Genomic DNA, 25076 nt, shown 5'->3' on the forward strand with positions numbered 1-25076 from the left:
GAACCAAAAGTCATGGCACCCATTTTATGAACCGACTTTCGTTTCCGTTCGTTTCGTTGGCGGGATTATTTTCACCATCACCATGGGCAGGCTATTAGAAACGACCATCCAGAGCTCACATGTACTGGATAGCAAATCGAAGCTTGCTGAGCATTAAAAATTTGAAAGTTAAAATTTTGGCGGGTGTTTTTTGTACCTTCTACTGTTCAAAGCACATGCTACCAGTAGGTACGAGATATTTGGATACAATTATTATAAGCCTACATTTTGATTGAAAAATACAACTAGCCTGTTAGGAATGTATTGACTAGAATAGTAGTGGCTTTCAAAGTGCTCTTTACCGCTGCTGGGGGGCTTTGGTCAACCATTTTTATATTTTTGGAATTCCTTATAGAGATAAAAAAAATTTTTAGATTCAAAGTTATAAGTTCAAGGCTGCGATTTTAACGCTTCAACTGGAGTTTTAATGGGGGATAGGAAAATGTATAAGATAATAAAATTTGAGGTTTTGAGGTTTATACAATTCGATTTCACTGGCCAATTTCTCACTTTTGAGTTATCATTGATGACCAATGTGATCGATTCTACCATCTACCATCTGGGATGTTTGTGCCCATGAAAAAAAAAACAGAACTCAAAATAAACCTTTTTCATAATATAAAAATGGTGTTTTCGAGATGAAATGTTTTCGATAACTTCAAAAAGCTATTAGAAGAACTTTCAACATTTAAGGTAAACTAATAATAAAACAGTGCGGAATTGAAAAGCGAAAAAATTCACACATGCAATTGAAAACATGCAAAGTGAGTTTTCAACGTGCTTCAACAAAGTTCGGATGTTTTTTAAAGAAATTTCAAAGTAAATGAAACTTAAATATACCATTTTACAGAGAGATCATCCATATTGAAAAGTGGGATGATCTTCAACAGATATTTTCAATAGATAAGGGATGAAAAAGATAAAAAAACAGTTCAATCTTTTGAAAATAAAACTATTAGGCCAAATCTATTCAATCTTCCTAAGAAATGATGGTTGTAAAAAAGTTTTTCATGAAAAGATGAATTAGCATACCAGGATTTTTTTCGAATTTCCATTAATTTAAATCTTATAACTATAAATTTTTCGATAATACGAAAACGATGAACAGTGGATATTCTCAAAAAAAAACTTTAAAAAGACTAACAAAACTAACGCGGCCAAACTTGGGCCAAATTTCTTATAATGATGAATATAAAACTTCAAAAGTTTTGAAAAGTCAAACGATTCATTTTGATTTATATTTTATGTGAACTCGAGCAAGGCCGGGTAAAATCAGCTAGTAATGATAATAAACACTTTGAATGACTGCACTGTTTAGAGGATAATTGGAACAACATTAAATATTTTTAAACAATAGAAATTCCTAAAAAAAAAAATGCTTCAAAGCAAATTTTTACATTTTTAACTTAGGGTCTTTCATGTCAGTATTCATTTTACCATAAATTCACAAAAGTTGACCAGTACTTATTTTTGAAGCCAACAACAGTGGAAGTTTTATGCCATTTTTTGTTAATAAAAAAAGTTTGATCTGAGTCCTGAATTCAATTCATCCGCCAGATTTTGTCTATCCTTTATGATGACATAAAATGTAAATTTTAAAATTTAAATAATTCAAAACGAATAAATTTTAAAATAGATCAGTTATGAAGTAAATTCAATCTTTATTAACTGATAAACTAATATTCCTATATGAAAAGTTAAAACAGATTTTGAACCCATTTTAATTCTTCATTCAATCGGGGATTCAAACATCGATCGTCAAAATTCCCGCATTTTGCAGAGTTGAGAAAAATTGTTAGAAAGAAAATTTAAATAACTTATTTCTCAAAAGTCAAAATTATTCTTCGGGAGTCTTCGGGAAACCAGATCATTGAAGAAAATCCTTCATATTAAATTTCTTTAAATGCTTACAAGTTTAGCCAAAAAGGTCACAAATTAGTTTTTGTTTTAAATTTTCCAAAAATAACCTAAAAAAAACTGATAAAAAAAATTCATTGCATGTTTGGAATCAGCGCTCCTAAATTATTCAAAATCAGCTCGGAAAAATGAGAATTTTGTTGTCATGTGTTATTATTTGTGACAAAAAGACTATTACAATCAATTCCCCTATTTCAAAAATGTGGAAAAAAGATTTAGAAGGAACTTGTTTCAGATGATAATTTTTGGTAAACAAAGTGGAATTCCTCACACGCAACCTAACAATCAAAAATGCAAATGCCATTCCTAGGGGTTATTCGGAACCATCTACCTACCACTTATTTGTTCCGCTCCTAAATTTCTTCATCTTCTTCAATCGCTCTGCCATCTAGTAGGCTATGCGGCCTCTGGAACTGTTCATAAATAAATATTCCGATTGAAATGGAAAGGTTGAATTAATGATTCAATCACATTGGTTGGTTAGTTGGTAAGTTCGTACCTGTCTTGTCTTGCCTTTCGTCGTCACCGGTCAAGCGCGCGAATCGCGAATCGGAAAGGGGATGGGCAAAACAATTCACCCGCGGAACGCCCTCTTTGCCATGTGTTCCATTGTTGCTGCTCTTGTTAAACATCGAGCATCGTGATTTACCTGCAGCTTCGCGAGGCGACCACGACGATGAGTTGGTTGATCTAACTAGGTAGGATGTGGGGAGGAGTTCGGCTAAGAATTCGAAAGGTTTAACGACTATCGGAGCAAATGATCTCTAGAACATTTGATCGAGTAAAAGAAGAATGGTTAAATGGTTACGCTCTGTAAGCAGCCGATTTTTTTTCGGGTGTAGTTAAATTAGAATCAGTGAACTTTTATATATACCTAAATCATGTAAGAATTGAATATACATATAATATTTTGCAATTCTAATGTATTATAAAATTTTTAATCGAAGTTTGAATGTTTTAAAATAGCGAAGTTGAAATTTTAAAAAGTTTTAATTACAATAATTAACCTTTAAACACAGCTCAGTAGAGCACAATCTGTGATGATTTCTGTGACCCAAAGACACACCGGCGATTGATTCGTGGTTACCAATTAATTAACCGGTAGAAGAAAATCAACTACTATAAGAGAAGTCAGCACACCTTCCTGTTGCCTTGATCATGAATCGTCCACTTGTCTCTGTGTGTCTCACTCGGTTTAATTTTCTTGAATGATCTGAGCGCACCCACCCGGAGAGCCTCAATTATTACGTTGTCGTTGTCGTTGCGTTATTGAATCATACGAAGCCGCGAGCGCATTATTGATTAGCACAATCACCAACTGAGTCCCGGGGGTGCTGATTACGACAATTAAGTAGTCCAGGCATTGATTTGCTCCAATTGAATAATACACCGGTCAACACTCAACAGCTGAGCAGAAACGAGCTCAACTATTCAATCACGTCACAAATTAGAATATGTATCGATGGAGAATTAATCAACTGTTGTTAGAGAAGAGGTAAACAACATGAGTCCGAAAGAAGTTGTCATTCTTATACAATGACCGATTAAAAAAAACTGGGCAAATTGTCAAAATTGTCAAAATCGTCAAAATTGTCAAAATTGTCCAAATTGTTAAAATTGTCAAAATCATCAAAATTGTCAAAATTGTCCAAATTGTCAAAATTGTCAAAATTGTCAAAATTGTCAAAATTGTCAAAATTATCAAAATTGTCAAAATTGTCAAAATTGTCAAAATTGTCAAAATTGTCAAAATTGTCAAAATTGTCAAAATTGTCAAAATTGTCAAAATTGTCAAAATTGTCAAAATTGTCAAAATTGTCAAAATTGTCAAAATTGTCAAAATTGTCAAAATTGTCAAAATTGTCAAAATTGTCAAAATTGTCAAAATTGTCAAAATTGTCAAAATTGTCAAAATTGTCAAAATTGTCAAAATTGTCAAAATTGTCAAAATTGTCAAAATTGTCAAAATTGTCAAAATTGTCAAAATTGTCAAAATTGTCAAAATTGTCAAAATTGTCAAAATTGTCAAAATTGTCAAAATTGTCAAAATTGTCAAAATTGTCAAAATTGTCAAAATTGTCAAAATTGTCAAAATTGTCAAAATTGTCAAAATTGTCAAAATTGTCAAAATTGTCAAAATTGTCAAAATTGTCAAAATTGTCAAAATTGTCAAAATTGTCAAAATTGTCAAAATTGTCAAAATTGTCAAAATTGTCAAAATTGTCAAAATTGTCAAAATTGTCAAAATTGTCAAAATTGTCAAAATTGTCAAAATTGTCAAAATTGTCAAAATTGTCAAAATTGTCAAAATTGTCAAAATTGTCAAAATTGTCAAAATTGTCAAAATTGTCAAAATTGTCAAAATTGTCAAAATTGTCAAAATTGTCAAAATTGTCAAAATTGTCAAAATTGTCAAAATTGTCAAAATTGTCAAAATTGTCAAAATTGTCAAAATTGTCAAAATTGTCAAAATTGTCAAAATTGTCAAAATTGTCAAAATTGTCAAAATTGTCAAAATTGTCAAAATTGTCAAAATTGTCAAAATTGTCAAAATTGTCAAAATTGTCAAAATTGTCAAAATTGTCAAATTTGTCAAAATTGTCAAAATTATCAAAATTATCAAAATTATCAAAATTTTTAAAAAATGTCGAAAATGTCAAAATTTTCAAAAATGTCAAAAATGTCAAAAATGTCAAAAATGTCAAGAATGTCAAAAATGTCAAAATTTTCAAAAATGTCAAAAATGTCAAAAAAGTCAAAAATGTCAAAAATGGGGATTTTTTTTTATTATCTGACGGGTTTGCGCCGGGGGTCTTCAGATTTTCCCCAAAATTGAAAATTTGGTTCATTTTTGCGACTTAAAAACACATGTATTTTTTCAGATTTCTAACATTTTTATTTTTTGAGTTAGCTTCGGTTAGATTTTTTTGTAAATAAAAAATAACCATTTTTCAAAGCTACATAACTCTGTTGTTTCTCAACGGAAATTATAAAATAGCACATCAAAATGCATTGAAATTTTATCAGTTTTCCAAATAGAATAGTTGAAAAAAATTAAATAATGACCTTCAACATGAAAAGTTGTAAATAAACTTTAAATGGCGTCTAAAAGTACCGTCTGCACCACCGAATATTTTGCAAAAAATACCATTGTATAGCTCGATTCATGATGCAACTTTCATCTGAAGACACCAAAGTGGGCCATTAACACCTTGAAGAGTTATGAAAGAAATGATGACAATAAATCTCTTTTTTTGCATCGAAAACAAACAATGGTCGAACAACTGCTCTCACATATGGAGATAGCAAGCACTTCTAACAACATGGAAACAAAAGAACTTATCAAAGCTGGTAAAAAAACACTATTTTTTGTCCTTTTCAGACTGCCCCTACTCGCATAACAGTCCCATATGAATTTTCGTCATTTTAGGTCAACATAAGGCTTCAACATAAAAGACTAAAAAAGAGGTTTTGTTCTAGAAATTTCGAAAAAAAATATCAATTCGTGGCTGTCCTATATGAAATATACCTGAATAACAGTCCCATATGTGAAATACCACGGATTTGGTTAGTTTTCAATGTTTCTTTCGGCGAAATAGTCTTTGGTTTATTGCTTTGAATCATTTAAACATTTTTTTAACTCACTTGATGTCGAATGATGCACACTAGTTTTCGAAGGCAGGTCTGACTTTCTTAGGAATGACTTCCTGAGCGAAAAACTATCGGATGCAATCAAAAATCGTAAAAAGATTCAACTTACAATGTGGAATTCATGATATTTTTTGCAAAAGTATGTTTCTTTTTCTGACAATTGCATTTAGAAGTTCAAAAACGATCAAATTTAAGTCTTAGAAAGTAGCTTGGTGAGAAAAATAAATTGTGTATGGGACTGTTATGCTAGTAGATTCGAAAAAGGTTTCAAATATGGTCGAATAACAGTCCCATAATGAATAAAAATGGTGCTCTCGACCTTACCAATAACCCAATTTCGAAAATTTCAGGCTTAACGATTTATTATGACAACCTAGAAACGATTTTCGTTTATACTGAAAGTGGTGGTCATAATTTAAAAATATATTCCAAAACAGAAAAAGCTGATTGTCTCGCTTGCTTATTTTTGTATATGGGACTGTTATGAAAGAAGGGGCGGTAGATTTTTGCAGCTTAACTGATTTCATGTTATATCCAAAAAACTGATAACGTATTCCAGGGCCGTAGGAAGAACCGACTCATGGGGGGGGTTTTGGTGACTGACTTTTACCTATTTACCCACAATTCACGAATACAAACAAAAATTCAAACAAATTATGTTTGTATCTATATGATTATTTATTTTTAAGTACTCGTTAATAGTATTCGTATTAAATTGTAACTTTAAAAAAGTGATCCTTAAAAGCTAAATTTTTATAATAAGACCCTTAGAAACAAAATATGGGATTGCTTTCAACGATGGGTGAAATGTTTGAATTTGTTTAAGGGTCTGGTAGATCAAAGATATTTGATTTAAGCATAAAATAAGCTCATTTTTGGGAAGCTTGCCATTTAAAAAAAAATTATGATCAACTCAAACAAGCACAATCTTCCAAACTTTTTTGCAAGTTCCAAGTTTCTAACTTTTGATGAAAATAAATAAAATTTTCCCAACAGACAGTAAGAGATAAAAAAAAATCGGATCAAATTTGCTTGAAGTAACTTGAACTCAAATTATGTTTTAATTTTGAAACTTGGCTTTTTAAAAACTGCAATATTAATAATGTTACAAAATACACCGTGACAATATAAAAAATTCACCGGGTAAATAAAGAATTTTGTGCAAATATTTTACGTTAAGATCAGGTACACATTTCTTTAACAGCAAATATTTTTCATATCGAATCAATTCCATTATGAAAATCGTCTGTATGTTTTTTTTTTAAATATTATTTGGGATATATTGCATAAACAAAACTTAGAAAATTAACTCAATTTCTATATTATATTTACGATCTTTTTTGATTGATGTTTTCTCGGTGATCATTAGTAAAAAAAAGAAAAGGAAGCAAAAGGATCATAAGGAAGTGCGGTGATCAAAACAAAAAAATAAGCATTATAATTGTGATTTTTTGATGATTGAAAAACTCATTCACAAGCTAAATCTTTTTTCTAAATTTTAAACCTGAATTCTGAACCTGATTTTAAAAATTGAACTTTGAATCTCTTTCCGAATTTCTACACGATTTCTGAAATGTACAAAACATACGTTTTCCGAATCTTAATTACAGATCAGAATGTTGTAAGCCATTTTAAGAACACTCATTCATGAATCTTTTATTTAAATTCTGTTGATTTGATTTAATCTTCATTTATTATTTCAATTATTTATTTTTAATCTGTTTTGTGAATTTGAATTAGAATGTGAATTTCAAATGATGAATCTAAATCTAAGTTTTAAATTTCGGATCTCCACTTAAGAGCTTTAAAATCTTCAAATTTCAATTTAAAACTATTTTTTTTCATATTCGGAAATCTATTATCTAAACATTGAAAATGCATACGATTTTCCAAAAACATGATTCAAATTTGATATGAAATGCAAAACCAAGTTTGACCAGGATTTAAAAACAGCTTTTCATTTCCAATTTCTTATGATTATTCGAACTGAAAATCAAGAATCCTAAAATTGATACAGAATCCAAAATACGAAAATATGTAGAAAAACAATTTTGGCTGTGGGGATATGAAACCAGAACCTCAAAAATTTAAAATGGGTTTAATTCAAAATTTAGTATTCAGACCTGAATTTCTAAGATAAGGTTTCCAGATAGGCCGATTTTAATCGGGTTAGCCTGGATGATTAATATAAAATTAGGAAAAAGTCCGGTTCGACCGGATTGCTCGGATTTCATTAGAAAAGTCCGGATTTTGCCCGACCTCAACCTCATTCTCATTCTCAAATCAAATTTAAAAAAAAACAAATTATGTTTTTTTTTTTTTCCATTTATGCGTCCAAATTTTTGGTTTCTTCATCTTTTTTTTCTTAATTTTTGATGAGTAATTCCTGGGTTTTGACCAAAATTGCCCGGATATTGCTCGGATTTTGGTAGACAATTTTTTCAATCAATAACACGGATTTGACAAGGTTTTTATATGAATTAGCCCGGATTTATCTGGCCCTAATACTAATAAAAAAAATCTGGCAACCTATGAACAAGTGCGAAAGTTTTGAGAAACTGTAGCTGAATTTTGAACTTGGGATGGGTTTTTGAGGTTTTGGCTTTAGGTTTTAGTCTAGATTGTTACTCTTGAAAAACTTGGCGCTATTATTAAAATTTGATTATGGTTTTAAAATTTTGAATGTAGAGTATAATACCTCGCTTGCTTTTTTGGACCCTCATGGGGGGGGTTTAACCCCCAAAACCCCCCCCGTTCCTACGGCCATGACGTATTCGTTTATACCCAGTTTTGCATCAGGTCACAACAAGTTATGCACATTTTACTGTCATTTTTAGAAGTTTATGCGCTAAGTTTTGCACCCGTAATTCCAAAGATTTGATTTAAAATCGACGGTGGAACACTGAAGATTCGTGTGTGAGCGATCGAGGTAGCAAAACGAATTATGTTCGTTCTAGTATGGTAAACCTCAAAACTGGGCGAATGTAGAAAACGAATACGGTAAAAGTATCATATTTTCATCATTTTACAGCCTGGGCTGGCCATACTGAGCTCTTTGATTATTTCTACAACATTTGTGCCACTTTCTCATACTTTTTTGATCAATGGGAAAGGATTTTGGTGTCCTGCTTGCAGTGTTTAGCTCCCGATATAAAAACTATGTAAAGCACGTCTGTATTTCATTTTTTTAATCACATTTTTGTGATCCCAAACACAGGGACCGAACCTTCTACTACTGGCATTGATTATATGCTTCACAATGATCTTTGATCGAAAAATTAATAAGTTATATAGTATATGACCAGGTTGTAAAAGCAACATTCCCATTATTAGTTATATCACTTAAACAATACGATACTCAGAATTTTGGTTAAAATTTAAAGTCAGTTTTACTGCAAACACTCTACAAAGCACGAAAAAGTAGTGTTTTTTACCTGCTTCGGTGAGTTCTTTTGTTTCCATGTTGTTAGAAGTGCTTGCTATCTCCATATGTGAGAGCAGTTGTTCGACCATTGTTTGTTTTCGATGCAAACAAAGAGATTTATTGTCATTATTTCTTTCATAACTCTTCAAGGTGTTAATGGCCCACTTTGGTGTCTTCAGATGAAAGTTGCATCATGAATCGAGCTATACAATGGTATTTTTTGCAAAATATTCGGTGGTGCAGACGGTACTTTTAGACGCCATTTAAAGTTTATTTACAACTTTTCATGTTGAAGGTCATTATTTAATTTTTTTCAACTATTCTATTTGGAAAACTGATAAAATTTCAATGCATTTTGATGTGCTATTTTATAATTTCCGTTGAGAAACAACAGAGTTATGTAGCTTTGAAAAATGGTTATTTTTTATTTACAAAAAAATCTAACCGAAGCTAACTCAAAAAATAAAAATGTTAGAAATCTGAAAAAATACATGTGTTTTTAAGTCGCAAAAATGAACCAAATTTTCAATTTTGGGGAAAATCTGAAGACCCCCGGCGCAAATTGTCAGATAATAAAAAAAGTCCCCAAATGTCAAAAATGTCAAAAATGTCAAAAATGTCAAAAATGTCAAAAATGTCAAAAATGTCAAAAATGTCAAAAATGTCAAAAATGTCAAAAATGTCAAAAATGTCAAAAATGTCAAAAATGTAAAAAATGTCAAAACTGTCAAAAATGTCAAAAATGTCAAAAATGTCAAAAATGTCAAAAATGTCAAAATTGTCAAAATTGTCAAAAATGTCAAAAATGTCAAAAATGTCAAAAATGTCAAAAATGTCAAAAATGTCAAAAATGTCAAAAATGTCAAAAATGTCAAAAATGTCAAAAATGTCAAAAATGTCAAAAATGTCAAAAATGTCAAAAATGTCAAAAATGTCAAAAATGTCAAAAATGTCAAAAATGTCAAAAATGTCAAAAATGTCAAAAATGTCAAAAATGTCAAAAATGTCAAAAATGTCAAAAATGTCAAAAATGTCAAAAATGTCAAAAATGTCAAAAATGTCAAAAATGTCAAAAATGTCAAAAATATCAAAAATGTCAAAAATGACAAAAATGTCAAAAATGTCAAAAATGTCAAAAATGTCAAAAATGTCAAAAATGTCAAAAATGTCAAAAATGTCAAAAATGTCAAAAATGTCAAAAATGTCAAAAATGTCAAAAATGTCAAAAATGTCAAAAATGTCAAAAATGTTAAAAATGTCAAAAATGTCAAAAATGTCATAAATGTCAAAAATGTCAAAAATGTCAAAAATGTCAAAAATGTCAAAAATGTCAAAAATGTCAAAAATGTCAAAAATGTCAAAAATGTCAAAAATGTTAAAAATGTCAAAAATGTTAAAAATGTCAATAATGTCAAAAATGTCAAAAATGTAAAATGTCAAAAATGTCAAAAATGTCAAGAATGACAAGAAAGTCAAAAATGTCAAAAATTTCAAAAAATGTCAAAAAAGTAAAAAAGGTCAAAAATGTCAAAAATGTCAAAAATGTCAAAATTGTCATAAATGTCAAGAATGACAAGAAAGTCAAAAATGTCAAAAATGTCAAAAATGTCCAAAATGTCAAAAATGTGCAAAATGTCAAAATTGTCAAAATTGTCAAAATTGTCAAAATTGTCAAAATTGTCAAAATTGTCAAAATTGTCAAAATTGTCAAAATTGTCAAAATTGTCAAAATTGTCAAAATTGTCAAAATTGTCAAAAATGTCGAAAATGTCAAATATGACTAAAATGTCTAAAATATCAAAATATCAAAATCGTCAAATGTGTTAAAAATATCAAAAATGTCAAAAATTTCAAAAATGTGAAAAATGTTATGAATGACAAATATCAATGCAATTCGAAAATGTATTCACATTGCACTTCTTAAGTTGAAAAAGTAGGTTGAAATAGAAATAAACTCCTCTGCACTCTCCACAAATTGCGTGGGATCACCTCACGTTTCTTCATAAATTACTGAACGGTATTTCAGAATTTTCAAATTTTGTAGCCTCCTGGAAATTCTCCCGGATTGCAACATCAATTCAGAATAAATGAATGAGAAGGATTATGGCACCAAACTCACCAATTGCTGGAGTAGCATGTGTGTTTCCTCTTGTAGCGAATCATTCAACGATGTCCCCTCCTGGAGGTAGACGAAATCAACGATGAATCGGGTCTGGCACAAACCATTAAACATGCAGTTTTTGATCATTGTTTATAATCAACTAATTCAAGAAAAAATCACAATTTTACAATAAGAAACTACTCAAACATCAAAAATTTAATTTTTACCGCGACGGAACGAGAAAATAAACACGTGCGATACCAACAAATCATCGCCTACTTCAAAAATGACATCAATAACAAAAATGACAAAAATGACAAAAACTTTATCTAAGCTCTTATAATATTAGAGTTTACTTAAAAAATATCTTGAGACCAAAACAGAGAACTCATCATTGAAAATTTGTCAAGAAAGATTATTCCACAGTTTTTAGAAGCCACAGTTTTTAGAAGCCACTTTAATATTTATGATAATAATATTATCAAACAGTTGAAGCCCATTACCAAATCCTGGTCAATCAACTTTTTTACCGCCATCCAGGAAGCCAGAACCTCGTCGAGTACAATGAATCCTGTTTTGACCGACCACAAAAACTAACCTGATTTGATTCTATATGAACTATTCATGCGTCAAAAAAGTTGCCGAAAAAAAACTCTGGAGGTGTGTCCGGAGAGAATGTTGCCTATCTGTATGACGTAGTTCTAGTTGGGTGGAAATAAATCGAGAGATATAAAAAGGCATCGCTGATGTCCCAAAATCACTCCCAATTTCAAGTTCAAACCTAACAGAACAAACAACTCCAATCAGCAATCATGAAGGTGAGTTGTAAGGTTTTAAATTTTTTGGAATTTTTCTAACGTTTTTTTTTTTTAATTTTCAGTGCATCGCAGCTGTAGTCATGATGGCCTGTGCCGTCGCTGCCAACGCCCATTACGTCCCATCGGTCTACGCCCAGCACGTTGCCGTTGCTCCGGTTGTGACCTACGCTGCCCACCATGCCCATGGACCTACCGTTGTCCAGTCCAACGATCAGCACCATGGATGGGTTCATCATCATCAGGCTCCGGTTGTGGCTTACAGCAACGGACACTGGGATCACCACAATGTCCACCACCATCAGGTCCCAGCTGCCGTCAACGTTGTCCCAGTTGCCTACAACAACCACTGGGCCGGCCATCATGCCCATGCCGTGGCCGTTGCTCCAGTCCACCACCAGGAGGCCACCTATGTTGCCGCCAACCGAGGAGCTGTCCACAAGGCCCCACTTGCCGGACACATCGTCAACCAGAAGTCCCTGAACTTGGCCCCAGCTCCAGGAACTCTGTAAACAGTTTATTTTAAAACTAGCCAAAGCCCCAAGAAGTTGTAAAAATGTATAAATCCAATCGAAAAAAATTAAATCAAATATAAAAAAAAGTGAAAACTGCAAAAAATACTTCAATCATTTGATTTCGAATTCTAAAATTTGGTTGTAAGGAAAAACAAAACTTCAATCACTTCTAGATGGAATGAGCGGTATCGTTGACACCTCTAATTTAATCCAAATGGATGTGTTGACGCATATGCCAGTTAGCTCAACCCACAGCAAAAATTTCCGTATTAATGGCCCCCCTCCTGCCGGATTGTCTGTCGGCTTTGTGTAGGTTGCTTGTGTTATGGGACTTTGAATTTTTCTGTGTGGAGTTTGTTTGCATACACATGGTAAGGTAAGGTATCATAGTAGATTGTATTATAATTACTGTAATCACTCAGGTCGTGTTTGGTTGAACCATCTGCATCAGATCACTTATTTCAATACCGAACTTGACCAGATAAAGGTAAACTCCTTAAATGAGGCATAAAAAAAGGACTTAATTTCGTTTCGTTCGTTTTTTTTGTCATTTTTGTAATTTTTGTCATTTTTGTCATTTTTGTCATTTTTGTCATTTTTGTAATTTTTATAATTTTTGAAATTTTTGTAATTTTTGTAATTTTTGTAATTTTTGTAATTTTTGTCATTTTTGTCATTTTTGTAATTTTTGTAATTTTTGTAATTTTTGTAATTTTTGTAATTTTTGTAATTTTTGTAATTTTTGTAATTTTTGTAATTTTTGTAATTTTTGTAATTTTTGTAATTTTTGTAATTTTTGTAATTTTTGTAATTTTTGTAATTTTTGTAATTTTTGTAATTTTTGTAATTTTTGTAATTTTTGTAATTTTTGTAATTTTTGTAATTTTTGTAATTTTTGTAATTTTTGTAATTTTTGTAATTTTTGTAATTTTTGTAATTTTTGTAATTTTTGTAATTTTTGTAATTTTTGTAATTTTTGTAATTTTTGTAATTTTTGTAATTTTTGTAATTTTTGTAATTTTTGTAATTTTTGTAATTTTTGTAATTTTTGTAATTTTTGTAATTTTTGTAATTTTTGTACTTTTTGTAATTTTTGTAATTTTTGTAATTTTTGTAATTTTTGTAATTTTTGTAATTTTTGTAATTTTTGTAATTTTTGTAATTTTTGTAATTTTTGTAATTTTTGTAATTTTTGTAATTTTTGTAATTTTTGTAATTTTTGTAATTTTTGTAATTTTTGTAATTTTTGTAATTTTTGTAATTTTTGTAATTTTTGTAATTTTTGTAATTTTTGTAATTTTTGTAATTTTTGTAATTTTTGTAATTTTTGTAATTTTTGTAATTTTTGTAATTTTTGTAATTTTTGTTATTTTTGTAATTTTTGTAATTTTTGTAATTTTTGTAATTTTTTGTAATTCTTGTAATTTTTGTAATTTTTGTAATTTTTGTAATTTTTGTAATTTTTGTAATTTTTGTAATTTTTGTCATTTTTGTAATTTTTGTAATTTTTGTAATTTTTGTAATTTTTGTAATTTTTGTAATTTTTGTAATTTTTGTAATTTTTGTAATTTTTGTCATTTTTGTCATTTTTGTCATTTTTGTCATTTTTGTCATTTTTGTCATTTTTGTCATTTTTGTCATTTTTGTCATTTTTGTCATTTTTGTCATTTTTGTCATTTTTGTCATTTTTGTCATTTTTGTCATTTTTGTCATTTTTGTCATTTTTGTCATTTTTGTCATTTTTGTCATTTTTGTCATTTTTGTCATTTTTGTCATTTTTGTCATTTTTGTCATTTTTGTCATTTTTGTCATTTTTGTCATTTTTGTCATTTTTGTCATTTTTGTCATTTTTGTCATTTTTGTCATTTTTGTCATTTTTGTCATTTTTGTCATTTTTGTCATTTTTGTCATTTTTGTCATTTTTGTCATTTTTGTCATTTTTGTCATTTTTGTCATTTTTGTCATTTTTGTCATTTTTGTCATTTTTGTCATTTTTGTCATTTTTGTCATTTTTGTCATTTTTGTCATTTTTGTCATTTTTGTCATTTTTGTCATTTTTGTCATTTTTGTCATTTTTGTCATTTTTGTCATTTTTGTAATTTTTGTCATTTTTGTCATTTTTGTCATTTTTGTCATTTTTGTCATTTTTGTCATTTTTGTCATTTTATTCATTTTTGTCATTTTATTCATTTTTGTCATTTTTGTCATTTTTGTCATTTTTGTCATTTTTGTCATTTTTGTCATTTTTGTCATTTTTGTCATTTTTGTCATTTTTGTCATTTTTGTCATTTTTGTCATTTTTGTCATTTTTGTCATTTTTGTCATTTTTGTCATTTTTGTCATTTTTGTCATTTTTGTCATTTTTGTCATTTTTGTCATTTTTGTCATTTTTGTCATTTTTGTCATTTTTGTCATTTTTGTCATTTTTGTCATTTTTGTCATTTTTGTCATTTTTGTCATTTTTGTCATTTTTGTCATTTTTGTCATTTTTGTCATTTTTGTCATTTTTGTCATTTTTGTCATTTTTGTCATTTTTGTCATTTTTGTCATTTTTGTCATTTTTGTCATTTTTGTCATTTTTGTAATTTTTGTAATTTTTGTAATTTTTGTAATTTTTGTAATTTTTGTAATTTTTGTAATTTTTGTAATTTTTGTAATTTTTGTCATTGTTGTCATTGTTGTCATTTTTGTAATTTTTGTAATTTTTGTAATTTTTGTAATTTTTGCAATTCTTGTAATTCTTGTAATTTTTGTAATTTTCGTAATATTTATCATTTTTGTCATTTTTGTCATTTTTGTCATTTTTGTAATTTTTATCATTTTTGTCATTTTTGTCATTTTTTCAATTTTTGTAATTTTTGTCATTTTTGTCATTTTTGTCATTTTTGTCATTTTTGTCATTTTTGTCATTTTTGTCATTTTTGTAATTTTTGTAATTTTTGTAATTTTTGTAATTTTTGTAATTTTTGTCATTTTTGTCATTTTTTTCATTTTTGTCATTTTTGTCATTTTTGTCATTTTTGTCATTTTTGTCTTTTTTGTCATTTTTGTCATTTTTGTCATTTTTGTCATTTTTGTCATTTTTGTCATTTTTGTCATTTTTGTCATTTTTGTCATTTTTGTCATTTTTGTCATTTTTGTCATTTTTGTCATTTTTGTCATTTTTGTCATTTTTGTCATTTTTGTCATTTTTGTCATTTTGGTCATTTTTGTCATTTTTGTCATTTTTGTCATTTTTGTCATTTTTGTCATTTTTGTCATTTTTGTCATTTTTGTCATTTTTGTCATTTTTGTCATTTTTGTCATTTTTGTCATTTTTGTCATTTTTGTCATTTTTGTCATTTTTGTCATTTTTGTCATTTTTGTCATTTCTGTCATTTTGGTCATTTTTGTCATTCTTGTCATTTTTGTCATTTTTGTCATTTTTGTCATTTTTGTCATTTTTGTCATTCTTGTCATTTTTGTCATTTTTGTCATTCTTGTCATTTTTGTCATTTTTGTCATTTTTGTCATTTCTGTCATTTTTGTCATTTTTGTCATTTTTGTCATTTTTGTAATTTTTGTCATTTTTGTCATTTTTGTCATTTTTGTCATTTTTGTCATTTTTGTCATTTTTGTCATTTTTGTCATTTTTGTCATTTTTGTCATTTTTGTCATTTTTGTCATTTTTGTCATTTTTGTCATTTTTGTCATTTTTTTCATTTTTGTCATTTTTGTCATTTTTGTCATTTTTGTCATTTTTGTCATTTTTGTCATTTTTGTCATTTTTGTCATTTTTGTCATTTTTGTCATTTTTGTCATTTTTGTCATTTTTGTCATTTTTGTCATTTTTGTCATTTTTGTCATTTTTGTCATTTTTGTCATTTTTGTCATTTTTGTCATTTTTGTCATTTTTGTCATTTTTGTCATTTTTGTCATTTTTGTCATTTTTGTCATTTTTGTCATTTTTGTCATTTTTGTCATTTTTGTCATTTTTGTCATTTTTGTCATTTTTGTCATTTTTGTCATTTTTGTCATTTTTGTCATTTTTGTCATTTTTGTCATTTTTGTCATTTTTGTCATTTTTGTCATTTTTGTCATTTTTGTCATTTTTGTCATTTTTGTCATTTTTGTCATTTTTGTCATTTTTGTCATTTTTGTCATTTTTGTCATTTTTGTCATTTTTGTCATTTTTGTCATTTTTGTCATTTTTGCCATTTTTGATTTTTTTTTGATTGATTATTCTTTATACTCCAAAAATAGAAAATTAATCACCCGTCCCCATAAGAATAAATCGAGTTGTGAAAATAGCACATGTACGCTATTATTCAATTATCTCACCGCTCTGGATAAAACCAACCTTGGGGTGGACATATTATCGTGTCGTAATATTTCATTATCGAGGGCGAGCTTGTGATCTCTGTCATTTGCAAATTTGCATACAAAACGCGTCAGAGCGATAAAAATCTACCTTTTTCTCATCGATTCCGGTATCAACAAAGAAAAAGACGAGAAACACGGCGGGAGCGAGGTTGAAAATCGATTGTCAAGGTAAAGGGCGAACTGTACCTAAAGTTCCTACAATCTGATACAAGTGCTTATTACGATATGAAAAAAAAAACCCAAAGTTACACACATGTTCACCTAGTGCCTTCGGAATTGTCCTCAAACATAAGAACGAGCTCGCCCTCTGACGGAATCTTATTTTCGTATGTTAGGTACCGCGTATTGCGACCACAAAAGGTATTCCGCGAGTTAGTGCTTGGGAGATGACGTCCATAAATTGTTACCTATTCTGTACAGGGTGACAAAAAAGTCCGGTCACACTTTTTTGGGGTCGCCTGTTGTAGCCTACACGTTGCATCTCTCTGGTGCCATCTATATGTCAAATGAAAGGGCTAACTCTGCTGCCCAAAGTGGCAGAGTTTCGTTTCTGTGCAGTTTGTTTACATTGAGTTGTGAGCCATGGCAGAGTTAAGGGCAGCTGTTATCGCTGCTCGGTTTGGCGCGCAGATGACGAGATTATTTTTTCGGACGAGAAGCTGTTCGTTTTCATTTCGAAGGATGAATGGCCTCCGTCGTATCTGGATCTGAATCCTCTGGATTATTTCGTGTGGGGCTACATGATGTCGAAGCTGAACGAGTATAAAATAACAAACTTGGAGCAATTCAAGCGAGTTATCACGAAAATCTGGGACGAGATGCCGATGGAGTTGCGCGCCGCTTGCGACGACTTTCCGAGAGTCTGAAGCTGGTTCGATCAGAGAAAGGTGGTGTAATTCCGAAAAATCGTCTGTGAAGTAGAAAGCCAAATTCAGATTTTCTTCTTTTTCTTTAAAATATTGAGATTTTGCTGTGTGACCGGACTTTTTTGTCACCCTGTAAGTTTTACCTCGTTCAAACGAAAAGTATATTATCTAAGGACGCTCCACAACAAAAGCGATTCGAAACAGCAACAACAAAAACAAAATCACAGTTCCTGAATATTTATGAGCCACTCGCGCTCGTTACACATATTTTAGCAGCAGCAGCAGCAGCAGTCGTTTGCTCTGGCTAAGTTCGTTGTGTCGTTGTTTTAGTTGCAGGGAATCAAAAGGTGGTTCAATTTACCGGTTCTGTTTTCACTTTCGTGCAAATCTGAGCTCCCTCCTCGCCCAGTTAGCTCCCAGCTCATATGATTATCCACCTTCAACAAGACGCAATGATTAATCTGGATATCGATTGTGTTATATGGAGCAGTTAATGTATCAGCACGAAGCTTAGCGACGCTTAACTGGATTTGTATTATTTTTATTAGCACATTACCAGCATCACAAAGAACAGAAGTACAAGCTCGAACGAAAAATCTGTGAATGAAAAATAGTGTGTAAAATTCCAATTTATCATAAAAGTACGTTAAAACCAGTTTTGAAACAGTGCCATCTGTTGCCTCATTCAAAAGTTACAAATCCACTCTCAAAATACCCGATTTTCAAAAAGGTGTAATCTAAGGTTGCCAGAATTGCTCATACGACCTGTTCAAAACAAACTAGAATTTTGTAATTTTTTTCAGTTTTGTTTTGACAGTTCTCTTTGGTGTGTTTGGAGACATTCGGTGGCCCAGCTAAAAATAAAAAATCAGTTTTAAAAAAATCGTTGGAATTTTTAAACAAGTTTCGTAGGCTAGCTTGTACGTTTGTTCTCTGTGCCAACATATCGGGATATTATGAATTGTACTATATCCATCGAAATAGTTTTGGAGAGTACAGCAAAGCCGGGTTTTTTTTTTCTCAAGAATAAGTCAAGTCTTTAATACAAAAAAAAAAGGTCACAGATTATTTTTCGTTGGAATTAATTAATCAATTTAATGCCATTTATCCAAATATGTACATTTCGTCTACAATTCTTCTATCACAGAATTTACAGAGTTCCTGGAGCTGGAGCCAAGTTCAGGGACTTCTGGTTGACGATGTGTCCCGGAAGTGGGGCCTTGTGGACTGCTCCTCGGTTGGCGGCAACGTAGCTGGCCGAGTGATGGACTGGAGCAACGGCCACGGCATGACCATGACCATGATGGTTGTGATGATCCCAGGTGTTGTAGGCAACTGGAGCAGCGATGGCAACAGCAGCTGGAACCTGATGATGGTGGACGTCATGATGAGCCCACTGATCCCAATGACCGTTGCTGTAAGCTACAACTGGTGTCTGTTGATGGCCGGTCCATCCATGGAGATAATCGTTGGATTGGACAACGGTTGGTCCATGATGGTGGGCGGCATAAGTCAGCACTGGGGCCACTTGGTGGGCGTAGACCGATGGGACATAATGGGCGTTGGCAGCGACGGCACAGGCCATCATGACTACAGCTGCGATGCACTGGAAATAATTCGAAAAATTTCTTACATTAATTACATGGTAAGAATTTTAGAAAATTTGGTCATTACCTTCATGATTGCTGATGGTTGGTTGTGAGTTGCGTTTAGCTTGAGCGAAGAGTTCAATATGCTTCCAAACAGTATTCGACTTCATTTTATATCGTGAAGCTCCATTCCGAAAAAATAACAATCCATATCGATAACTAGAAAAAAAATCGGATCAATCGACACACCTTCAAAAAACTCAAACATACTCAACAATATCAGGATGAATTAACTAGATTTCGGTTAGGTGTTTCAATGAATCACACATCGATAACCAGTTCTCGGGATATCAGTTGATCATTTTGTACAAGCAAACATTTAAACCACCGTAAGAAAAACTAGACACCATAACGAAAAACCTGCTTAAAAATCAATTAAATGACGAGTTCCTTCGGCTTTGGATTCAGATTTATAATCCAGTGAAGCGTTTCTAAGTGTCATAATTGATCTTTTTTGTTTTGATAGATGTGCTGTATAAATGAATAAGTAGTTTTGCTAAGTCGATTTATTTTTTATCAAAAAGCTAGAGCAAAGGATAATTTTCTAGACGTTTAATAAAGTCGACTGTTTTTTTTTTGTGGGGGTGTGTCAATTGTCAATTGGTTTCGAGTTGATTCCAAACCTTTCAGTGTTCATATGAAGCAATTTTGTTGATATAAAAGTTAGTCAAACGTTGTTCAGAATCATATCAATCATTCCGATCAAGCTTAACGCAACTCACAACCGACCAACAGCAATCATGAAGGTAATGCCCAAATTTTTTTCATGTAACTAATCTAAGAATATTTCAAATTATTTCCAGTGCATCGCAGCTGTAGTCATGATGGCCTGTGCCGTCGCTGCCAACGCCCATTACATCCCATCGGTCTACGCCCACCAGGTGGCCCCAGTGCTGACTTATGCCGCCCACCATCATGGACCAACCGTTGTCCAGTCCAACGATTATCACCATGGATGGGCCGGCCATCATCAGGCACCAGTTGTAGCTTACAGCAACGGCCATTGGGATCAGTGGGGTCATCATGATGTCCACCATCATCAGGTTCCAGCAGCTGTTGCCATCGCTGCTCCAGTTGCCTACAACACCTGGGATCATCACAACCATCATGCTCATGGTCATGCTCATGCCGTGGCCGTTGCTCCAGTCCACCATTCGGCCAGCTACGTTGCCGCCAACCGAGGAGCTGTCCACAAGGCCCCACTTCCGGGACACATCGTCAACCAGAAGTCCTTGAACTTGGCCCCAGCACCAGGAACTCTGTAAATTCTGTGATAGAAGAATGGTAGGCAAAATGTTCCTAACAGGTGTTTGGCGAAGAATAGACAATGATTACATTTTTAAATTATATTCATTTGGCTAAAATTGAGAAATAATCCCGAATCATAATGTATGACTAATTGAATTGGTTAAATATCTTTTCTATTAAAATTGTTGGCGTTATTATTTATTTTTTTGGAGAATTTTTATACATCTAAGCTGGAAAAAAGATAATTAGAAGTAGCAAATCAACGCAGAATATGTCACCAATCAATAATTTTCCAGTGGTTCATATCAAAATTGATACACATGGATATTTTCGAACAGCAGAATCACTCATTCCCTGATCCTCTCTAACTCGGAAAAAGAATATGACACAAATCTGTCATTATTTAAGAATCAAATCTACACTCAGAAAACTACTATTATGTTTGCCATAAGATTCTCTTATGAAGTGGCGCCATAAGAAAAATTAATGAAATTCATAAGATTGTCTTATGACGCGAATGAATTCTGAAGATGAACGCCTACTTCAATGAGAGGTTGTTGCTTTTCATAAGAGATTCTTATGGAAATAGTAAATCACTTTCTAATTAGAAAAATTCTCGATATTTCATGCTGAAAACATTCACTTTATTGTTTGCCAAATTTGTTTAAAATTAAATCCTTCATGGTCACGCGTCAACAGACGGCTCCATCAATTTTTTTTTTTGCCGCATCTTAATCTTCGACCTTTCGTTTTTTGCCGATCAGCTTGCTGAAAAGTAAACAAATAATGTATTTTGGTTTACTAATATATTCAACGTTCACACCAAAAACATCAAATCGAACTTACCATTCCGGAGATAACAATAACATTTAACATTGAAGGAAAACTATAATAACTATGAACTGGCGATTGCTTCGTACTGTTAGATGATGAAAAAAAAACTGATGCTATGAATGAATGTGTTCATCATTTTTTCACAATGCCGTTTCTTCTATTTTTCATAAGAACATCGTATGAAAATTGAAAGAATTTTATAAGACTCTTATGAAAAATTAGTTTGGACGCAAAAAAGTGGTTCATAAGATGTATCTCATGAAATTTATAATAAGATTTCCTCTGAGTGTAGTTTAATTTTTTCAAAGAACGAATAGAAAGCGCATTCAATATCCAAATCGACAGAACACAATTATACACAAAATATTTTATGGATTTTCAACTATTTGTAGGGATGCAAAAAAAAATAAGATAAGCTGAATGAAGAACTCACTCACACTTTTGCACACTTTGCTAAGGGAGTCCCCCTTTATCGTGGTGGGAAGGTCTTTATATATGATGCATGGTATTACTGGAAAAAAACTACATGTGTAGGTACTAAATTTGTTCGAAATCACATGGAAAATGATCGATTTGAAGGACCCATCTTTCCCGAAGTGGAAGGGTTTTGTCACTTATCAGAAACAATTTCCTACCCACCCAAAAAAAAACTCTTATACAAACTTTCACGACAATCGAACTAACCAATGATACAAAAACACTGCTGCATATGAGAAAACAAGCCAGCTAGTTTCCAACGTATGGTGCATCCTAGTCAACATGCAGTGCAGGGGTGCCATTTGAACAAATGTGATAAAAATTAAAAAATTGAAAACAAATAAATTAAATTATTTAATTTCGAAACCGTTATAACTTTTGTTAGATGCATCTTCAAGGTTCACGGTCTTGAGCTGAGTTGTTTTCTCTCCAGCAATAAGACACAGCTTGGAGAATTTTAATGCAGTGCAACAGTGAGGCTGTAGATTTTTTTGACCAAAGAAGTCACTTTCCCATAGATACTTATATCCATACAAATTTTGTTTTTTTTATAACCCAACAATTCCTACAGTTACCTAAATTTTTACAGAAAGAAATGACCGACCTGGAATTTCGGCGACGACTTTAAGCATGAACACTCGAACCAAGGTTGCTGATCTTCGCTCAGAATGGTTTTTCACCCCGATCCTAGTCACCAACGAGTTTACTCCTCAACATAGAAAGTCTGTTTTCTTTAGAAACGACGCTTTTCAGCAACGAACGACGCAAACCTAGTTTGTTTTTCTCCCCCTCTTTAGTGATCCGTTATTTTCTGAGTTACTATCGGTAACCATCAAACAATCATCATTCGCTTCTAATGAAAACATTGCGCGTAGACGGCGTCGAATTCTTCGACATCTACTCGACTCGCTGACGATTATGCTTCGTCGCGAACGCTTTATGAAGGAAAGCGAATTAATTCTTGGAACGCAAGAGATGCCCAAAAACCAAATTTATGCAAAAATTACCTTATTTTCCTCTCAAGGTGTGTTAATTATTTTATTAAATATCGGTCTTAGTCTTTATCCCAGGAATTGATCCCTAGTAGCATTCTTCCTAAAAGGTCTGATTTTGGGCATGAATCAACAGCATCGTCATCAACTCGCGCCGAATCAACTCGCAATCGAATTCATTCAGTAGCGAAGTGAATGATTGCTGGAGTAAACAATGACTAAAAATCGGAAGGAGAAAATCAACTATGAACGCTAGGCAACACAAACTGAACGAAAATTCATAGTACATGGTTCACTAAGACGGCGTTCTTATGTTGTATGTTTTGATTCGTTCGGGAGTCAATGCTTAACAGCGTCGTAACTGTGGTTGGGTCGTAACGATTGGAAATTTTGAGGCAAACGAAGCGATTATCAGTAACCCTGACTCGAACACGAATTGGAACTTGGAAAGTTTTAACCCTTGCCCAACAAGGCAAACTGGCTCAACTTGCTAGAGAAGCTAGCCGCCTCAAGCTAGAACACGGGTTAGAAACGTTCAGTTCCAATGATCCAGTGTTATGCACCAACAAACGTTGCCAATTTTCTGGGGAAAAGCAGATTATCAGTCAACTGAACAGCGTGGTTGAGAAAATTTCGAAGGATGACATTCAAATCCACTTAGATGACTTCAACGCAAAAATTGGCTCCGGCTATCAGGACCTTGAGCGAATCATGTGGCGCTGTGGTCTAGGACAGCTGAGCGATCCAGCCCCATCGACCAGCACATAAGGTCACTAGCAAGGTAGAAAAAATCATTCACCAGCATGAACGCTAATGATTTTCAATTCGCATCTGCGATGCGAACGTGATCAGTCGAACGCTTATTGGTCGGATTGGAAATTCCTAACGAATGAACTTTGACAAACTTCGGGTGAACGAACCGAACATGACACATTTACCACAGTAGATTCGATCGTTTATTATTTTCACCACGACATTTGTTGGGTGAATTGATTCGCAAATGATTGACTAAAGTCTGCTTCATTTAATATTGGAACACAAACAATTGCATGTAGTTCAGTCATTTATTAACGAATTCATAATTTGTTTTTCATGCAAATGTAGCATTTTCTTTACTCTTTCATAAAAAAAATTAAAAAAATTATTCATTGCTGTTTCGAAGAAATTCTCGTACTTTTCCCGTAATACGGCACATTAGGCGGCGCACACCCTTTTCGTCCACCGTTTTGGCGATTTGATTCCACCAGTTCTTCATTTGAGTCATGTTCCTAACAAGTTTTCCCTTTGCCTTAAGCCTCCGCTTCGTGATTGCCCAGTATTTCTCTATCGGCCGGAACTGGGGGCAGTTTGGGGGGTTGAGGTCCTTCGGTATTACGCTGACCCCGTTCGTTGCGTACCATTTGTAGAATATTTCGGATAATAATAGATCTAACAACTTCTATGTCTGAACTAAGACTACTTGTCCTGGAACCTCGTTCCACTTTATTTATACAAGAAAAGAAGCTGGCTCTGGATCGTCAACAGTGGAGGTCCTTTCTCACGGCCCTATGCACCGGGAGACCGGCGCGGAATCATAAATTAAGTTAAAGATAAGCATAAACTAAGTTAAAGATAAATATAAACAAAGTTAAAGATAAACACCCGACGCATTGGTAATTTCCATCGTTCTTCTTGGTTTCGTTCTATGCATCAAACCAAACAAACGTGATGGAAATTACCAATGATTCTAACCCAAGCGTAGGAAACAGACAGAGGGAAATAGTTTATCTAATTCTAGCCAGGTGGCTGAAGCATAAATTATGCTGAGCCACATTACTCACCCCCTTTTTTATGATCAAGGGCCAGAAGGCGTCACCCTTGATCATCCTGAGCTAAACTCCAGTTACAATTCCTACGATCAAGGGCCAGAAGGTGTCACCCTTGACGATCCTAACAATTTTTTTTTTTTTGTTATACATTTAAGGGCCAGAACAGTCCTAACTTAGCTTTTTTTTTATAATTCCTACGGTTAAGGGCCAGAAGGTGTCACCCTTAACGGTCCTAAACACTTGCGGACAACAATTTTTTATTTTATGACATTTAATTATTCTTAAATCTGGCTCTTTTCTTGGCCAATAATTGATGTTTTCTCATTTAATAATTGATGTTTTTTTTTTTTTTTTTTCATCTCAAAAACGTTTTTTATG

General features: G+C 32.2%; 3 protein-coding genes across 3 annotated transcripts; 2 read left to right on the top strand and 1 right to left on the bottom strand.

Moving 5' to 3' along the window:
- The first annotated feature begins 11901 nt into the window (after positions 1-11901).
- Positions 11902-12517, top strand: LOC129750090 (adult cuticle protein 1-like). Its single transcript, XM_055745305.1, has 2 exons — positions 11902-11950; positions 12013-12517. The coding sequence occupies exons 1-2, from the start codon at positions 11945-11947 to the stop codon at positions 12457-12459; spliced, it is 453 nt and encodes a 150-aa protein (XP_055601280.1). The 5' UTR covers positions 11902-11944; the 3' UTR covers positions 12460-12517.
- Positions 12518-18797: 6280 nt separating this feature from the next.
- Positions 18798-19408, bottom strand: LOC129743700 (adult cuticle protein 1-like). Its single transcript, XM_055735807.1, has 2 exons — positions 19365-19408; positions 18798-19296 (listed from the first exon to the last, which is right to left on the bottom strand). The coding sequence occupies exons 1-2, from the start codon at positions 19368-19370 to the stop codon at positions 18841-18843; spliced, it is 462 nt and encodes a 153-aa protein (XP_055591782.1). The 5' UTR covers positions 19371-19408; the 3' UTR covers positions 18798-18840.
- A 637-nt stretch (positions 19409-20045) lies between these two features.
- LOC129744098 (adult cuticle protein 1-like) lies at positions 20046-20604 on the top strand. Its single transcript, XM_055736460.1, has 2 exons — positions 20046-20085; positions 20143-20604. The coding sequence occupies exons 1-2, from the start codon at positions 20080-20082 to the stop codon at positions 20602-20604; spliced, it is 468 nt and encodes a 155-aa protein (XP_055592435.1). The 5' UTR covers positions 20046-20079.
- The last annotated feature ends 4472 nt before the right edge of the window (positions 20605-25076 follow it).

Source organism: Uranotaenia lowii, chromosome 2 (assembly GCF_029784155.1).
Source record: "Uranotaenia lowii strain MFRU-FL chromosome 2, ASM2978415v1, whole genome shotgun sequence".
NCBI classification, from domain to species: Eukaryota; Metazoa; Arthropoda; class Insecta; order Diptera; family Culicidae; genus Uranotaenia; species Uranotaenia lowii.